Here is a 16,017-nt window from a genome sequence, read left to right as displayed (position 1 = left end):
GAGATCGATTGGTCCTGCACCAGGCCGTTAGCACAGTGGACTGAACTGGGACGACACTGTGATTTTCTTCCCAAATTTCTCCATTGTGTTCTCAGCTGTCATAGACTTCTGTTGTTGATTAATGTTTTTATTTAGCTTTCTTCCCTTCCTCTCTCTTTTGTGCTGGACACTGAACCGAGGGCCTCAAATACTTCATCATTGAGCCATATCCCAGCCACACAGGGAGGCCACCTGATCTCGGAAATCAGCAGTCTGTCCTGCTGCCTGGGCCTGGCGCCTTCTACACTTCCTAGCATCTGACTGATATTCCCACAGTGATCACAGTTTGTATGCGGATCTCTTCCTCCTTAGAGAGGCTGAGACAAATCTTCACTAGCACAAAGGGGGCAGATGTGGGACAAGCTGACTGGCCCACTGGAGAATAGGAGGAAGGCTCAGAGCCGGGGAGATGGTGGAAAGTGGAGGTTTAGCGGACCGAAACGCAAACCTGAGGAGGGCCACCGGCAAGGCAGACAGCAGCCTCTGCTGAGGATGAACTTTTAGTCACCCAGTTACGCTGGAAACAGTCCAGAATACTAGAGACTGACAAAGGCTTCAGCTTGACCCACTTACAGATAGCTTCCCCCTTTCGTCTCTGCCCCTTGCAGGCGGCTGAGGGGAAAGCTAAGCAGCCTCCTTAAGCCCGAGACTCAGGCACATGCGCAGTGCTGGTTCTTCCTAAATTTAACTCAGGTTCACTGGTCACGTGGTACTCTATCTTATGGCCTGGGCTCGCTCTTTTCTCCCAAACCCAAAGGGCTGTTAGATCGGAGAACATCGTTCCCTCAATTCTACTGCTTGGTACACGGCACCTTTAACTTCATGATCCTTTGGCTTTGATTTGGCCTTGCAGCCATGAAGGAGTGGGCTGCAGATTTTCCTAGGGACAGAACCGTAACTGTGAAACCCAGGGACTCATCTACAGACGTGGTTTCCACGACCACTGTGGTCAGGTCCAATTCTCGCCACCAGATGTCGCTGTTGCTCAGACTCGGCATACCCAGCAGTGGCAGGGGGGTTCCAGAACCCCCCAGTGAGCAGCCAAACCTGCAGACAAGAGCTCAGGTCTCTTAAACAAAACAGTGGCGGCGGGGGGTGGGGGGGGTGTTTGTTCATGAGCTGTGCACATCCTCCCTGTTCTTCAAGTTTCTCCACGTTCCGCACAGTCTAATGCAATAAAATGCTGTGTAACCGATGTTACACCACACCTGTAAAAACCCCACAGGAAAAGGAAAGCCACAAACGCTCAGTACTGACACACACACGATTTTCACATCTGTGGTTGGAGGAATCCTTGGACATGGAAAATCACGGACAGAGGACCTACTGAACCTCGACAAATGCAAAACCCCCAAGATTTACTCTGATGAATTCAGCAAGCATTAACTGAGCCAAGCTCCTTGGGTGAAAAAGACCATTGTGCTCAGATAGGTAACTGGGAAGAAAGGCTTGAAACAATCACACCACACTCCACTAAAACCCAACAACAGGAGAGCTCTCCCTACGGAGAACCAAAGTAGAATGCTGCTTCTCTGCGGAGACTTCCAGTCCCAGCCCCAGGCTCCGGCCAGCCAGACGCTCCAGCTGCTTCCTCTACTGGCAGCCATGTTCTGCTGTGATCTTTAAACCCTACACTCACTACAATCACAGTAACAGCAGCCACTTACCGAGTCGCTAAAGCATGACGTGCTAGGCTAAGCCCCTGTGACTTCCTATTTTCTCTAATTCTAGACTGTGTCCGCACTTTGGATGAGGAAGACACAACTACTTGGCTCAGAGTGGCAGAATGAGTCCAGGTGTTACTCAATAACAAATTCTCACAATGCAGAACACCGCTAAAGCAGGAAGCCAAGACAGAGAACTTTCTCAGGCGTGTTCTAGCCACAGCTGAACAGGACCACGGAGACGTGGCTAGTCCCTGCTCTCACGTCAATCATACAGGCCCTGATCAGGACTGATCAGGTGCAGCCTGTCCTATCAAATACGGTCACTGCTGCCACTCGACCTGAGGCCACATGGCAGGTTCTTACGTTTGTCGGCATCTGTGGTGCTATTAACCTTCCCTGGACTCTTCTAAAGGGCATCCCATCTACTCTAAACTACAACAATATAAAGCGAGCTCCATGGTCAGTCCTACAGGCAACACAACAGGAGGAAAGCAGGCTGCTAACTGCCCGCCTCCCAGGCCTGTCTGAATTTAACAACTGCATGTTTAAGTTCTTAAGGGGCCAGCAAGAGGGCTCAGCAGGTAAAGGTGCTCGCTACCAAAACTGTGAACCTGTCCACACGCAGGAGAGAACTGATTCCTCGGATTGTCCTGTGACTGCTGCACACATGCACACACACACACACACAAATGTGAGAAAAGGGAGCAGGCTGGAGATGGCTCAATGCTTAGACCAAGACCTGCACTTGCAGAGAACCCCAATTCAGTTCCCAGCACATCTGCCTGTAATTCTGGGCCCAGGGATACTCAGGGCCTCCAGCCTGGAGGGTACCTGCAGTCATATGCACACACCCGCGTACATATCCACATCTATGCACAGCTAAAAGAAACATTTCTCAGGGCAGTGTGGGGCATGCAGTAGGTGCCCAACAGATGCCAAACAATGCTCCGAGCTGAAGATGAGGATGGCGTTAGTTATAACTGTCTCCCACCACACGTACAAAGATTCCGTCTTCTGATTTCTGTGCTGCTCCAAGGGAAGAGTCACTTTTCTCTATGATGAAATAAATACAAGACTCCTGGTGTGTTCACTTCTTTTAATAACAATACACGCTGTCGCTGTGGAATGAAGGTTCAGGCTGGACGGGGTTACAGTGCACTAAGCATTCTGTATGTTCCATCTGTGTGTGGTGTCTGGAAAACCACCCACCCACCACTCTCTTCTCACTTTCAGTACTTTAATATGTATGATTCTTACAGGAAAGCAGGACACTGTCCACAGGAAGCTGTGTGTTTCCTGTATCATTTGTGTAAGTATTATCACTTTCAGTCCCTATTTCTACTGGGATGCAGCTCACTGGTACCAGCAATTGCCCAGCCCAAGTGAGGGCTGCATTTAATGCCCAGCGCCACAAAAAAGAAACAAAAATACCTGTTTCAATATGACACTTAAGCACTATTCTATTACAGAGCGGCAAAAATATAACTTTGCAAGTATAAAAGAGCTAAAGTGGAACCCCCAATTAACTGTGTTTGTAAGTATGATTCTAATAAACACCGCTTCTCTGTACACACACACACACACACACACACACACACACACACACACACAGCTAAAGTGGAACCCCAATTAACTGTGTTTGTAAGTATGATTCTAGTAAACACCGCTTCTCTGTATACACACACACACACACACACACACACACACACACACCCCTCCCGACCCTCACTCAGTTGTAGGGGGCTCTATAATTTTAGTTATTTTTCATGCACTCTTTGGAAAGTGTTTTCAGACGCCAACAAACCTTAAAACCCTAAGCTCTAAAGCCAGCCCACAGGCAGACAAAAAGGTTGAATGAACTGGGGCAGACATGCTTCCTCCTGACATCGTCCAAAGCAAGGCCTGCTCTGAGGCACACTGTGTATCTGACTATCCGCTGTCCCCCTAAGAGAACACTGTTACCAACTGCATTCAGGCGACAGGTTTCTGTTGTGTTAACTGACTCCCCCAAGTGATCTAGTTGGTGAGGTCACTGACAATCTGGCCACAGGTACACTGGGCTGGCCAGGAAGTAAGCCAAAATTCAATACTGTATCATTGTCTAAACCCACGTTATTTATTGTGACACAAACATATAACCTCAATATGAGACATCTAAGTAAAGCAAGCACTTCCCAGTCCAAGGCGGCAGCTCGTCTTCTACGGCTTAGGCTTGGCCCAGAATTCCTTATACATGGAATAGCCCATGCCTGCAGAAAAGGAAGAGAAGCATCAATACATCTCCTTCAGCATTGAGAAGACACACAACAGTCCACAGGACAGCGACATGTGACAGCCCGTCAAGAGGTGGACACCAGAGGCACACACTCCGGCCTCCTTGCATTTAACCCTAAAACTCTGTAACTTCCTAGGCTGGGTAGGGCCAGTGTGAGCAGCTTACTGTGTTCCAGGGCTCTGATCAACAGACAATGTTTGCCTGGCATTCTGTTTGTTTTGCCTTTTTTGGTTTTTAGATACAAGGTTTCTCTGTGTAGCTCTGGCTGTCTTGGAACTCACACTGTAGACCAGGCTGGCCTCAAACTCACAGAGATCCGCCTGCCTCTGCCTCCCTGAGTGCTGGGATTAAAGGCGTGCGCCACCACTGACCGGCTTGCCTGGCGATTTTAAAACAGCCACCACATAGTAGCAGATAAGTCAGTAAGTCACGATTCCAGTAAAAGCCCATACGTCTTAGAATCTTTTCTACTTTCCAAAACTCACAACAGCAATCACATTCTCCTCAGGACACTGTCACTGCCAACCTGTATTCAGACAGCGATGAAGTAACAAGGGTTTACCTCAGCAGGTAAAACTGTACCGCTGCTCCAATTATTCCGCTATGGGAAAACGAGTAGCAGGCATTTTCAGACTGCTTCAGGGTCAGGGAAAGGGTTTACTTTGCTTTGTAAAGAAAAGCATCAAAGAGAGGCACAAATCGGAAGTCCTGCTGGACCTACCGAGAGTCATGGCTCCAACAACAAAGCCCTGGGCAGCCACACGCATGTGGATCAGGTGGATGGACATCTTTGTATTTCCCCTGTTCTTCAGTTTGTACAGCCCGTATGCAACAATTGCTGCAAAGCCTGCCATTCCTGCAGAACAAAGTCACACTCACGTTAGCGGCATGGCAGCGGGACGATTTCACCATTGATCAATGTACTCTCTGCTACTTTTGTAAGAATACTTTATCAGTTCATTAATTAACATACAAAGCTTTCGATCTTTTTTGCTTCACACGCACAAATCTAGAATTCATAGCAAACAGCAGCAAATCTAGATAGGATCTTCTTGGGTCTTTCGTTTTTCCGAAATAATATCTCACTGTGTAGCCCTGGCTGGCCTTGAATTTGCTCTGAACAGAAAATGACCATGAATCCAAGCCTCCTGTCCCTATATTCCAAGTGCTGGGTTCTGAGCCACTTCTGAAAACCTGTGGGTTTATGGACCAAGTAGACAGATTTAAGACCAACAGAAGGGCAGCGAGATGTCTCAGCGTCTGCCGCGAAGGAGGAAGACAAGAACAATCCCTGGAATCCAAGTATTTTTTTGTTTGTTTGTTTTTTTAAAGTCAGATATTTCGATGGACATCTGTAGTTATAGCAGCGCTCCTATGGACAGATGTGAGGTGGGGACAGGGCCACACAGGAGGTTATGGGCCAGCTGGCCTGGAGTATGTAGTACAAAGAAAACAAGAGAACTGCCTCAGTGGGGTGGAAAGAGAGAACAGACCCCCGAAAGTTGTTTTCTGACCCATACTTGAGCACTGTGGCACATATCTACACAGACAATAATAAAGAAATAAAATGTTCATTTAAAATAGACTATACATTTTCTCAAATGTTTGGGAGTTCTGACAAAACACAATCATGCATTAGGCCACAAAGAAAACTGAATTTCAAAATGGCTCCCTCTTAGACTGCATAACCTAAAACTGGATCTCAGCCATCCATACAGAGTGGGCAACAAACACATGCACACTACGGAGGTTACTGGTGACTGGGCTTGATGATAAAACAGAAAGAAACTGGGAAATAACTGTGTTCGCACTGGAAAGGAAAAAACAAAAGACAACAGCATACTCCTCAGAGTAGATGATTTGTGAGATCCACAAATGGAAGTTCAGGGCGGGGCACCTACCATCTGCAGGCAGTGGTGTCCTTACCGATACCTTAGACATTCCTGGGGTCCCCCAGATGTCTAATGATGGACCAATGAAGTAACCGCCCACTCGGCTTTATCATGAACGTTCCTTCCAGAGCGGTGGTTCTGACCTCCCCTCCATGCAGCAACCCTTTGATACAGTTCCCAATGTTGTGGTGACCCCAACCATAAAATTATTTCCATTGCTACTTCCTAACTGTAATTTTGCTAGTTATGAACTGTAAAGTAAATATCTGTGTTTTCCCATGGTCTTAGGTGACCCCGGAAGGGGTCGCAAGTCTGAATTGAGGTACTGCCCAGATCAGAGTGACCTGTGGTCATGCCTGTGAGATACTATTTTGATTGACAGTGGGAAGGCCCAGTCCCCTGTGGGTGGTCCCAGGCTAGATAAAGCAGGTGGTTGGACCGGAGCCTGGGAGTGAGCCAGCAAGCAGTATCCCTCCTAGTTTCTGCTTCTGGTTCCTGCCCCGACTCCCCTCGGTGATGGACTGCCATCTGGCAGTTTAAGACAAATAACCTTTCCTTTTTTCCTTGTGATGCTCTTGGCAATGGATTTTACCATAGCAACGGCCACATAACTAGGACAGTAATTTTTTCTATCTGGTCCAGCTGTTTCTCATTTCATGTTCTTGTATTCCCTATGCAGATAATTATATCACCCACAGACCGATAGGGTTTCTTCCTGAAGTATGCACACAGCTTCTTTCCTGCCCTACGCAAAGTGTCCAGATCTCCAGGCAACAACAGCAGTCTCCAGGATCCCCGACCCATTCCATTTAAAGGGAACGTGTCTAGTGTTTGAATAAAAAATATAATTTGTATCTGCTTTAAGTGAATAAATTATTTCAATTTTCTGATTTTAGAATTTCCATTGGTGATTGCATTGCTGTTTCATGAGTTGCAAGGCCTTCATGGACAAGGCATGCCTGTGACTGACCTCAGAACAACCTAAATGCCAGCGTGCGGCAGCTTTGCCCATGCCGCCACACAGCCCTGGAAGGATGCAGTGTCCTCGAGGAGGAGACACCGTAGCGTACACTTGGTTTGCCCTGGACTTCATGGCAGGCATCTTTGTTGACTTTCACCTCTGCCCTTCCAGTGTCGGGAACCTTAACACGATTACGGTACTTTTGTTTTGAGCCCTGGAAAACCTCGGAGTCAGAGGTGGTCCTGGGATCCGACCAGCAGGAGTCACTGAGACAACAGTCAATCACACAAACCCGAGCCCACAGCTTTTGGGATGAGCTCTTAGGATGCTGGCCTTATCACACTTTAACAAAATAAGAAAAAGGTATTTCGGGATCCACTCAGTATTCAAATTTACCACAGTTCCATTGTTTTAGGCTCACGGCAGACTGATCATCAGTGCCAGTCACTTACCAATGGGGACAAACGGTGTCTCTTTAGCTTTCCGAATAAACTTAGACCCCTGACTTTCGTCGTACGAAGAAAGGGAAAGGTCCGTGTTGGTCGACATCGTGATTTTTTCCAGAGTCTTCCTGAAAGAGAATTGTTCGAAGTTCTCAATTAAAAGCAGCTAGCACACCACCTGGAACCACTCCGCTGTCTCCGCAGCATCTGCTGTGAACCTGGATCTAGCCTTAAACTTTCACCACTGTAGAGAATGTGCACCTTTATCACCCGTCACACTGTTTACAACACTGGGAAAAGCTGCAATACTCTTTTAAAACATTTGTGCAGGTGTGTGTCTGTGAGTGTGTGCACCTCCTTGATGGACATCCAGCAGGCAGCTGATCGGCCTTCTTTCCCACACCTTCCCAGTGCCCCCCAGCCTTCCTCTTTACTAGTCTATCTTCCTGTTACAACACTGCTTTCCGTGGCTCCCAGAGAGGGCCAAGATGAGCTTAGCAGTTAGGTGAATACAGGAGCAGGACAAAAATAACAAAATGTAACAAAAGATAACAAAAAATAACTCATTTCCACCATCACAGGGGCAAAGGCCCCCTCCCTACAATCATCCCTCACACAGAGTTCATGGACATTTCATCACGGTGAGGTGACTGATCCATCCCATCTTCAATTCTAAGTTGCCTGCCTGTTATCCTGACCCACGGGTTCAACAGAGGAGGCAAACACGGCTCCCAGTACACAGACCTCCCACTGGCACCAATTGCTGCCCATTGCAATCCTGGACTCTCCACGGGCAGCTCATTCCCTTCAGGACCAAGGGCAACAGATTGCTCTTCCTGGGGGTTAAATGGTAGCAAAGCCTCAAAGAAAATCCAGCTCTAAAGCAGGAATGTCTGTTTTGAAAGCGAGCTCTACCTTCCTACAGAGACAATACTGCCATCCAACAGAGACAAAAACGAGCTAGCTACACACAACATTCAGAAGAGAACTGTCTTTTTTTTTTCTTTTTGTACTCCATTACTTCCTAACGCAATAAATCTTACTAAGCTTTTGTATATACAAGGTTCAGTAAGCTCAAGGTTCAGGACACTCACTATATTTACAAAAATAAAACAAATACTGACTAGGTGTGGTGGCACCCAGCTGTAACACCAACAGTCGGAAGGGGAAGGATCTGGAGTTCCAGGCCAGCCTGGGCTACAACGAGATGATACGCTCTCATCTCAAAGAAATCAAAGCCTCCAAACAGGCTACAGAAGGTATCCTGACTCGAAGAAGAACATACACAGAAACCCAAAAGCGAGCACTGAAATAACCGGTGGTTCGAAAAGCAGATTATTTTTTAAAAAGGAATGGACAGAATGTACTTAATTGCCAACAACATAATCCATATTGAACTACAGGAAACTATCTTAGCTAGAACAGATTTGAGAGGTTTCATAAACACCTAGGACCGCAAGAACTGCATGAATGGGCTCTATGGAGGGACGACACACTGCATCCAGGACTGCAGATCGCCCCTGAGAGCCACCTATATGAACGCTGAACGGCACTCAAGAGGCAGGGGCAGGTGGGTCTCTTCGTGTTCCAGGACAGCCAGAGCTACATAACAGACCCTATCTCAAAAATACAAAAACAAAACAAACCTCCCTGTGCCCTTTAGCCTCCTGCACTCAACATGTGAGGTTATCTCCAGAAGCGGTGTGTGATGGATCACCTGTTGGCACGCTTGAAGCCAAGGGCCAGATCCCTAGCACAGTCAACCAACCAACCAACCAATCATAAATAAGGAAACAAACCACAGTGGTATCTTCCCCCATTTCCTATGAGGATGAGGGTAACTGCCCAGTGGGTTCACGGAGCAACAGGCTCTCCTTTCACGAGGGAGAGAGACAACTGGCTCTTTTCTGTACAGAAAAGCCAGCAGGCACGGGTTCTTTCCCTCCATCACCTGCGATTATTTCCCTACAGACTCTCAGGCTAGCATGGGCAGGGCACTTGACCTCACTTCCAGAATGCTGCCTCTGAAGTTAAGACTTGGGGCACACCAAGTGGCTATTATTTGTTTTAGGGGACCAGTGATGGCCGGAGAGGTGATGCACGCCCTATAATCTCAGCACTCAGAAGAGGATATGAATTCAAAGCTAGCTTAAGCTATGTAGCAACACGCCGTCTGAAGACAACAAAATAATGAAATCAAGTTTACAAACGGCATCCACCAGGCATGACTGGACAGATACCTGGCAGGAAGCTGAAGATAAGCCTAGAGCTCAAAGAAGTCGTGTTGATGGGACTGTAGTTACGTGACCTACGTGACAGAGGCATTCGCCCCAATGCATTAGTACGCATCTGCACCAATTATATATGTGTTTGGCTACCAGGAGGGGCCACACAAAAATGAAGTAACTCAACAGTTGTGTGTGGTGGCACTTGGCTGTAATCTCGGCCTCAGACTAAGAAGGCAGGAGATCTCAAGTTTGAAGCTTCCCTGGGCTATACAGCAAAACCCTGGCTAAAAAAAGAAAGAAGAAAGAAGAAACAACTAATGACATTTTTGGATTCAGGAATACCATGAGCACATTTTAGGACACAATTAGATGAAATAGGAGCACTTAAAGTCCAATGCATACCAGAAATGTAAATTCAAATTAGACCTTCATATCATCTTAAAAATGATGTAACTTTAATGTAATCGGTCTACATAGAAAATGTTTTTTGAATATGTAATTCTGATAATTACCTTATCACCTGGAGATTTCCCAAGTATTCATGAACTACCACCACGTAAATGAAGAGGAAAGGATAGCCTTTAAAGTTCCAGGGTCAGTATGCTCAAATCACACCCTGGGTAGGAAATGAGTCCAATGGTGCTCCATATGCTCCTGTCACGGTGGCAGAGCCAGGTTTGGAGGGCCATGTGAGTTGGTCCACACTAGGAGTTCACCTCTGGAAAGGCTCTCCCCACGCAGCCCACGGTTGACAATATATTTCTGGCTAAACCAACACTCATGTTACAGGCGCAAATTTGAACTGGAAATACAAAAGTCCATTCCTAACAGAGCCCCAATATGGTCTGTGAAGTGTAAACACTGTGTAAGTCATACCTAAAGTGAAAGGGAATCTTTCTTCAGTGACTTAAATTATTTAACAATTCCAATTTTGGAGAGACTTTTCCCCCCTCACTAGACTTTCTTTTATTATCTCCCTCACCCAGAGACTGACCTATATCTGTCGGTAAGCAGAACATTATTTTTATTTTTACATCACCAATAACCAGATATTCAAACCCATTATTCTGTAAGGTCAGGTATGATCACTGACAGCCTGTTCGAAAGGCAAGGCAACCTAGAAGAGGTAAAATGGCTGGGCGTCAGGTGATGCAACAGAGAGACCCTTCCCAGCCTGTCCCTTTGATCCCAAGAACTATCATCTAAAACAATGGTTTCAAATTCTGATTTTGCATCAGTCACCTGTCAGCTTGTGTAAAATGGCTGCCAAGGCGCCAGCCTGGAGATGCTGATTCAAACTGACCAGGGGCAGGACACAGATTTATGTTTTAAGGAGCCCTTTCAAGCAACACTGCTGTAGAGAAGACGAAAAGAGGATCCCCTAGCACACTCCGTGGGCACCGAGAACCACTAGAACCCGTCAGAATTTGCATCCAAACTGTCAAGCGGCAGGGTGCCTAGGTACTTCCGGAAGCAGATCCCCTGGGTGGGGATCACAACCTCAGGGAGGGGGCTGCTCTCCATCCCGGGAATAAGCGAGGAAATCGGGCAACACTGTTGAACCACCCGGGCTGCTGGCAAATCCAGCCGAGCGTCTGTGATCTCAACGCCACGTCCCCTGGTCAGGGGCATTCGTATTCCGCCACAGCCTTCTTCCTAGGTGACACAGGATCACCTAAGGTCGGCGCTAACCCCGGGTGACGCACCGGGAAGGCCAGGCCGAGGTGCCCTCGCGTCCCACTCTGCTCGTGACCTTGGCCCGCCTCCGAGGCCGGTTCGTTCGCGCTGCTCCCTCCTCGCCCGTCGCTGATCCTGGGATCCCCGAAGCTGGCACCAGCCCAGTCCCCGTCTCAGATGGTTCTCTCGGCCGCGATCCGCTCCAAAGCTCGGGCCTTGATCCCCACATCCCCGGGCGACAGGGACCCGGGTCCCCCCGCCGCTCCCCGCCGTCCCCGCGCCCCACAGCTTACAGCCCCCGGCCCTCCCGAGCACCCTCCGCCCTCCGTCCTCCCGGCCCGGCTCACTCACAGAGACGCGGTGTCCCTTGCAGTCCCGCCGGCTCCTGACCGCCACCGAGTGCGAGCACACCACCTCCGCCGGCTCCGGCCACCGCTCGCCCCAGCCAATTAGAAGCCAGCAGCCGGCTCGCCGGGTCCCGCGGGCTCAACTTTACGTGTGAGGGCGCGGGGGGCGTGGCCAGGCGGGGCGAGGCGTTGATTGGCTGGGGCGCCGGGGCTCTTCGGCCGGCGTCGTCGCACGCTCTTCGTGTCAGACGTGAGGCCCGGGCGGCCCGGTTGGCCCGGGCGGACGCTGGCTCGGCTCCCCGGTCGCCTCCCATCTCTCACGACTCGCTCGCCCGGCTCTGCGGACGCCGCGCACGCGCAGGCTCGCCCGGCTTGCTGGGTCCGGCGCGGGAGCATGCGCCGTCGGGTCTCCTTTGGGGACCCTCCCTGGAGCTGGTGGAGGACGGGGAGCTGTGACCTCACCCGGGCCGGAGGAGGAGTCTCCGGGGCAGTCGGCTTCCGGGGCGGCGGCGTCCAGTCCGTTCGTCCGAGCCCGGGGCCGTGTGTCCGAGTTAGCGGGGCGGGACGTGGCGACCTCCCGTGGGGACTCAACGCTTGGGAGAGGAGCGAACGCCTGTGCGTTCCGGGTGGGGCACCCATCACAGACCAAAGACAGATTCCATCACCGGAGCCCGCGCCCCGGTGAGCTGCGAGCCCAACCCGTCGGCTCCTGACAGCTGCCTGCCCGGAGCACCCTCCCCGGCCTGAGGCTGCTTTGTGTTTACTGATTAAACTGGGAGGAGGACCGGTGAATCTTGGAACTTGCTGAGTTTTTCATACCTCAGAGTTTTTCTTTTTAAACTGATTTTATTACTGAGTTTTTAAATTGAGTTTATTCATTTTTGTCATCGTTTGCTGAGATCAGAGGAGAACCTTTGCCTGTCGTCCCTTTTCTACTGAATAGATTTTGGGCGTAGAACTCCGATTGTGGCATTTGGTGGCTCTTACCCAACGAACCATCTTGTTGGTGCCCTCAGAAAGTTTCTTGAATCTCCTGAACGTTGACGTTTCAACAGCTTCCTTAATCCTGTGAGCCCCCCTTCAATAACTACACGACAGACTTGATGAATATTTACATTTTATTTATTGTGGGGAAGGGCGCATATGCTATGACATATGAGTACAGGTCAGAGGACAGCTTGAAGGAGTCTGTCCTCTCCTTTGACCGTGGCCCCAGGAATCTAACTCAGGTTAAAAATTATTTAAGTTGTATGCAGGAAACCTTTCATGCTATGTTTGATAAAACTCCATACCTTGGGGGTGGAGAGTTGGCTCAGTGGTAAGATCACTTGTAATGCCTGGTGACGCTGGCGTCTCTACTCCAGCACTTGGGAAGTAGAGGCAGCCTGAGCTCTTGAGTTCAAGGCTAGCCTGGTCTACAGAGGGAGTTCCAGGATAGCCATTGCTACACAGAGAAACCCTGTCTGAAAAACCAACCAACCAACCAAACACCTGTTACTCTTGCAGAGGACAGGTTCATTTCCTGACACCCGCCTGGTGGCTCACAGCTGTCCATAACTCCAGTCCCAGTGGAACCAATGCCCTCTTCTGACCTCTACAGACACCAGGCGTGTAATATGATGCAATACGTACATGCAGGCGAAGGGCTCGTGCACATAAAGTAAATCTTAAACCCCTCCCTACCTTTATGTGGCAGCTTTCTCTCCTTGAAGGCAGACTTTTGGTACGGGTGCCACGAACATAGTTTGGCTGAGTAGAAATCCATCGTAATTAACCGTGGCAAAAAGACCTAACTGTAGAGGAAGCTGGCCTTGCTCTTGGTTTCCCCCACTTTTGTGTAGAAAAGTAGCCTTGAAGCCTGGCTGTGGCGGGGGTGATGGTGCACACGCTTTTAATCCCAGCACTCGGGAGGCAGAGGCAGGTGGATCTCTGTGACTCTGAGGCCAGCCTGGTCTACAAGAGTGAGTTCCAGGACAGGCCCTAAGGCTATAGAAAAACACTGTCTTGAAAAACAAACAAATAAAAGAAAAAAAAGAAAAGTAGCTTTGAGGTTATGCCTTGCCTGGGATGCTTCTATTTTGTACACTAACCCTTTGTTCCATCTTTAAGAGTACTTGCTAAGGCAGGGTAACTTACCTGGGCAGGTAGACAACCACCAGACACTGAACACACAGAGCTTATCACAACACCCCCACTGTGCAGCACAGACCACAAGGCATGGACTTACCTACACAAATGAAAAAAGCACCATCTGTGAACTTAACAAATTAAATCAGAGCACATGAGCGTATCAAGACCATATCAGAGAAGCCAGGCCCATGGGCTTAGCAAACACAGCAGACCAAAGGATAATGTAACTTCCTCTCCTGAGTCACAGCAAAGGAGACATTGCTGGGTGTGGTGGCACCTCTAATCCCTGCACTTAGGTGTGTGACGGAGAATTGCGAGTCTGAAGCCAGCAAGGCTTACATGGTAAAACCTTAGCTCAGAAGCAGGAGGACCTTGCACTGGCCTTTATGGTCCTGGCATTAGGAATGTTTGTCACTGGATGGACTTCTGATTCTGTGTCTGAGGCTTCAGCTCAGCACCTCACCCTGCCTGACTGCCCACTAGAACTAAACAGGTGTCTGGACCCTCTGTACCTTAAACCAGCTCTATATAGCCTTTGATGGGTTCTTGATACCTAGCCATCAGTAGTGGCACCCGATCTCTGCCATCTCTTGGCTTTTCGCCTGTGAAGCCTGTTATGGTCATAGCCTTTTCTTAGTAGTTCTAGAATCTATATAATCTTGTGTGGTATGAAATGTGTAATCTGAGGGTAACATTAGTAACTAAGATTGAAATGAAATAAAAGAAAATGATTGCTCATTGTGTTCCAAATGATATCGAGACTACTTGGTTCCTTGAAGGTAATGAGATGGACATAGTTTATGGATTTATTGTTATTCAGTAAATTCTGACATTATTGAAAGATGCAAACATTTATGCTTATGATATAGCTTGCTCACAATATTAAAATTAACCCCATTGACCAATATGAAGATAAACCTAAAGTCCCAGACATACAAAGGCCATTTTTCTCTGTAATTAGGAAACCCTAATTACAGGTTTGTTAGTAGGTATGACAGCAGGTGAGTGTGAAGAAAGAAAAAGAATTATGTTTTGTACACATGGGACTCATTGTCTTAAGAGTTCAGGAAGAATTTGTGTTTTGGGATAGTGGCTCACGCAGGTAATTTAAGGTAAAGTATAGCGGAGTGGAAGATACACATTTACCCCTCAAACGCTTTCTCTTTGGGCGGCATTTAGGTTCTGCTTGGAGGGGCCTTTCTCGTTCTGATCCACTTTGAAGTGATTTGAATTTTGAAGGTGAGGAAAAGGCTTGATTTTTATTTTACCTTTGCCCCTTAGTGCAGGGAATGGAGCGCAAAGCGTTAGCAGGAGTGGATCCCCTCTGAATTCCATCCATCCTTGGTCTTTGTTGTGGGGCTTGACCAGGCCTTGCACAGGGTAGACAAACACACATGCACATAACACACAAGATAATCTTACATTTTTTTGGTTACAAAATAGATGTAGTTTTTAGAAAAGTTTATTGGTACTTGATTAAAGTACTGAATTAAGAATCAAACTGAGGGATGGTGAAGTGGCTCAGAACATGAAGATACTTGTCACCAAGTTCTTGACCTGAGTTCAATCCCCAGGACTCCCAAAAGTTGTCTTCAGACTTCCACATTTGTCCTTAGGCCTCTGTACCCACACTCACATAAAGGGAAGGAGGGAAGGGAGGGAGGGAGGAAGGAAGGAAGGAAGGAAGGAAGGAAGGAAGAAAGGAAGGAAGGAAGGAAGGAAGGAAAGAGAGAGAGAGGGAGGAGAAAATCACCTTGGAAAAACTTCAGCTGTTATTAAAAAGTAAGCCAGCTTCATACCCTCCCTCTTTTGAAAGAAGGCCCAGAGGAGTGGCTGCCCTGCCCCAGGGCCGTGTGCTGCAGTGAGTCACAGCCTGGCTTGTTGGAGGGCTGCACTTGTGGGGCTGGAGAGATGGCTCAGGGTTAAGAGTTGCTCTTAGAGGGCTTGGGTTCTATTCCCAGCATCCACATGGCTGTTCACTGCAGTCTACAACTACAGTTCCTAGGCTCTGAAGCTCTTTTCCAGCCTCCTTGGGCCTGGGCACACATGAAGTGCACAGATATAGACACAGACAAAACAACCGTACACACAATGACTGCATTTGGTTTAGCAGACACTTAAAAAAAAATCATGAACTGGATACAGTTTTCTACCATATATTCAACACTATAAGGAGTGCACAGAGAGACAAAATATAAATATTAAAGTTTCAGAGAATGCATTCTATTTTTTTTAATAAAGAACTAGTTTATGTTAGTTATTTTTAAAGGCTTACAACCACCTAGTCCATTTCCTTTCTTCTTATGGGAATACCAATTTTGAGAATTTAGATTCCTGTTTAGATGACACACGGGTAGA

General features: G+C 48.1%; 1 protein-coding gene across 2 annotated transcripts; it reads right to left on the bottom strand.

Moving 5' to 3' along the window:
* Window positions 1–3,800: 3,800 nt before the first annotated feature.
* Higd1a (HIG1 hypoxia inducible domain family member 1A) lies at window positions 3,801–11,684 on the bottom strand. 2 transcript variants are annotated; one of them, XM_050141785.1, is made up of 5 exons: window positions 11,534–11,684; window positions 11,212–11,332; window positions 7,287–7,405; window positions 4,703–4,837; window positions 3,801–3,955 (listed from the first exon to the last, which is right to left on the bottom strand). In XM_050141785.1, the coding sequence occupies exons 3-5, from the start codon at window positions 7,381–7,383 to the stop codon at window positions 3,906–3,908; spliced, it is 282 nt and encodes a 93-aa protein (XP_049997742.1). In that variant the 5' UTR covers window positions 7,384–7,405; window positions 11,212–11,332; window positions 11,534–11,684; the 3' UTR covers window positions 3,801–3,905. The 2 variants fall into 2 exon arrangements, with proteins under 2 accessions (XP_049997742.1, XP_049997744.1); XM_050141787.1 differs by lacking the exon at window positions 11,212–11,332 and having other exon boundaries at window positions 11,534–11,679.
* Window positions 11,685–16,017: the final 4,333 nt, after the last annotated feature.

This window comes from Alexandromys fortis, unplaced genomic scaffold, assembly GCF_014885135.2.
Source record: "Alexandromys fortis isolate MF-2015 unplaced genomic scaffold, M_Fortis_MF-2015_v1.1 scaffold_44, whole genome shotgun sequence".
NCBI classification, from domain to species: Eukaryota; Metazoa; Chordata; class Mammalia; order Rodentia; family Cricetidae; genus Alexandromys; species Alexandromys fortis.
Note: the sequence above shows the minus strand (reverse complement) of the source record. Positions and strands in the feature narration are given on the sequence as shown.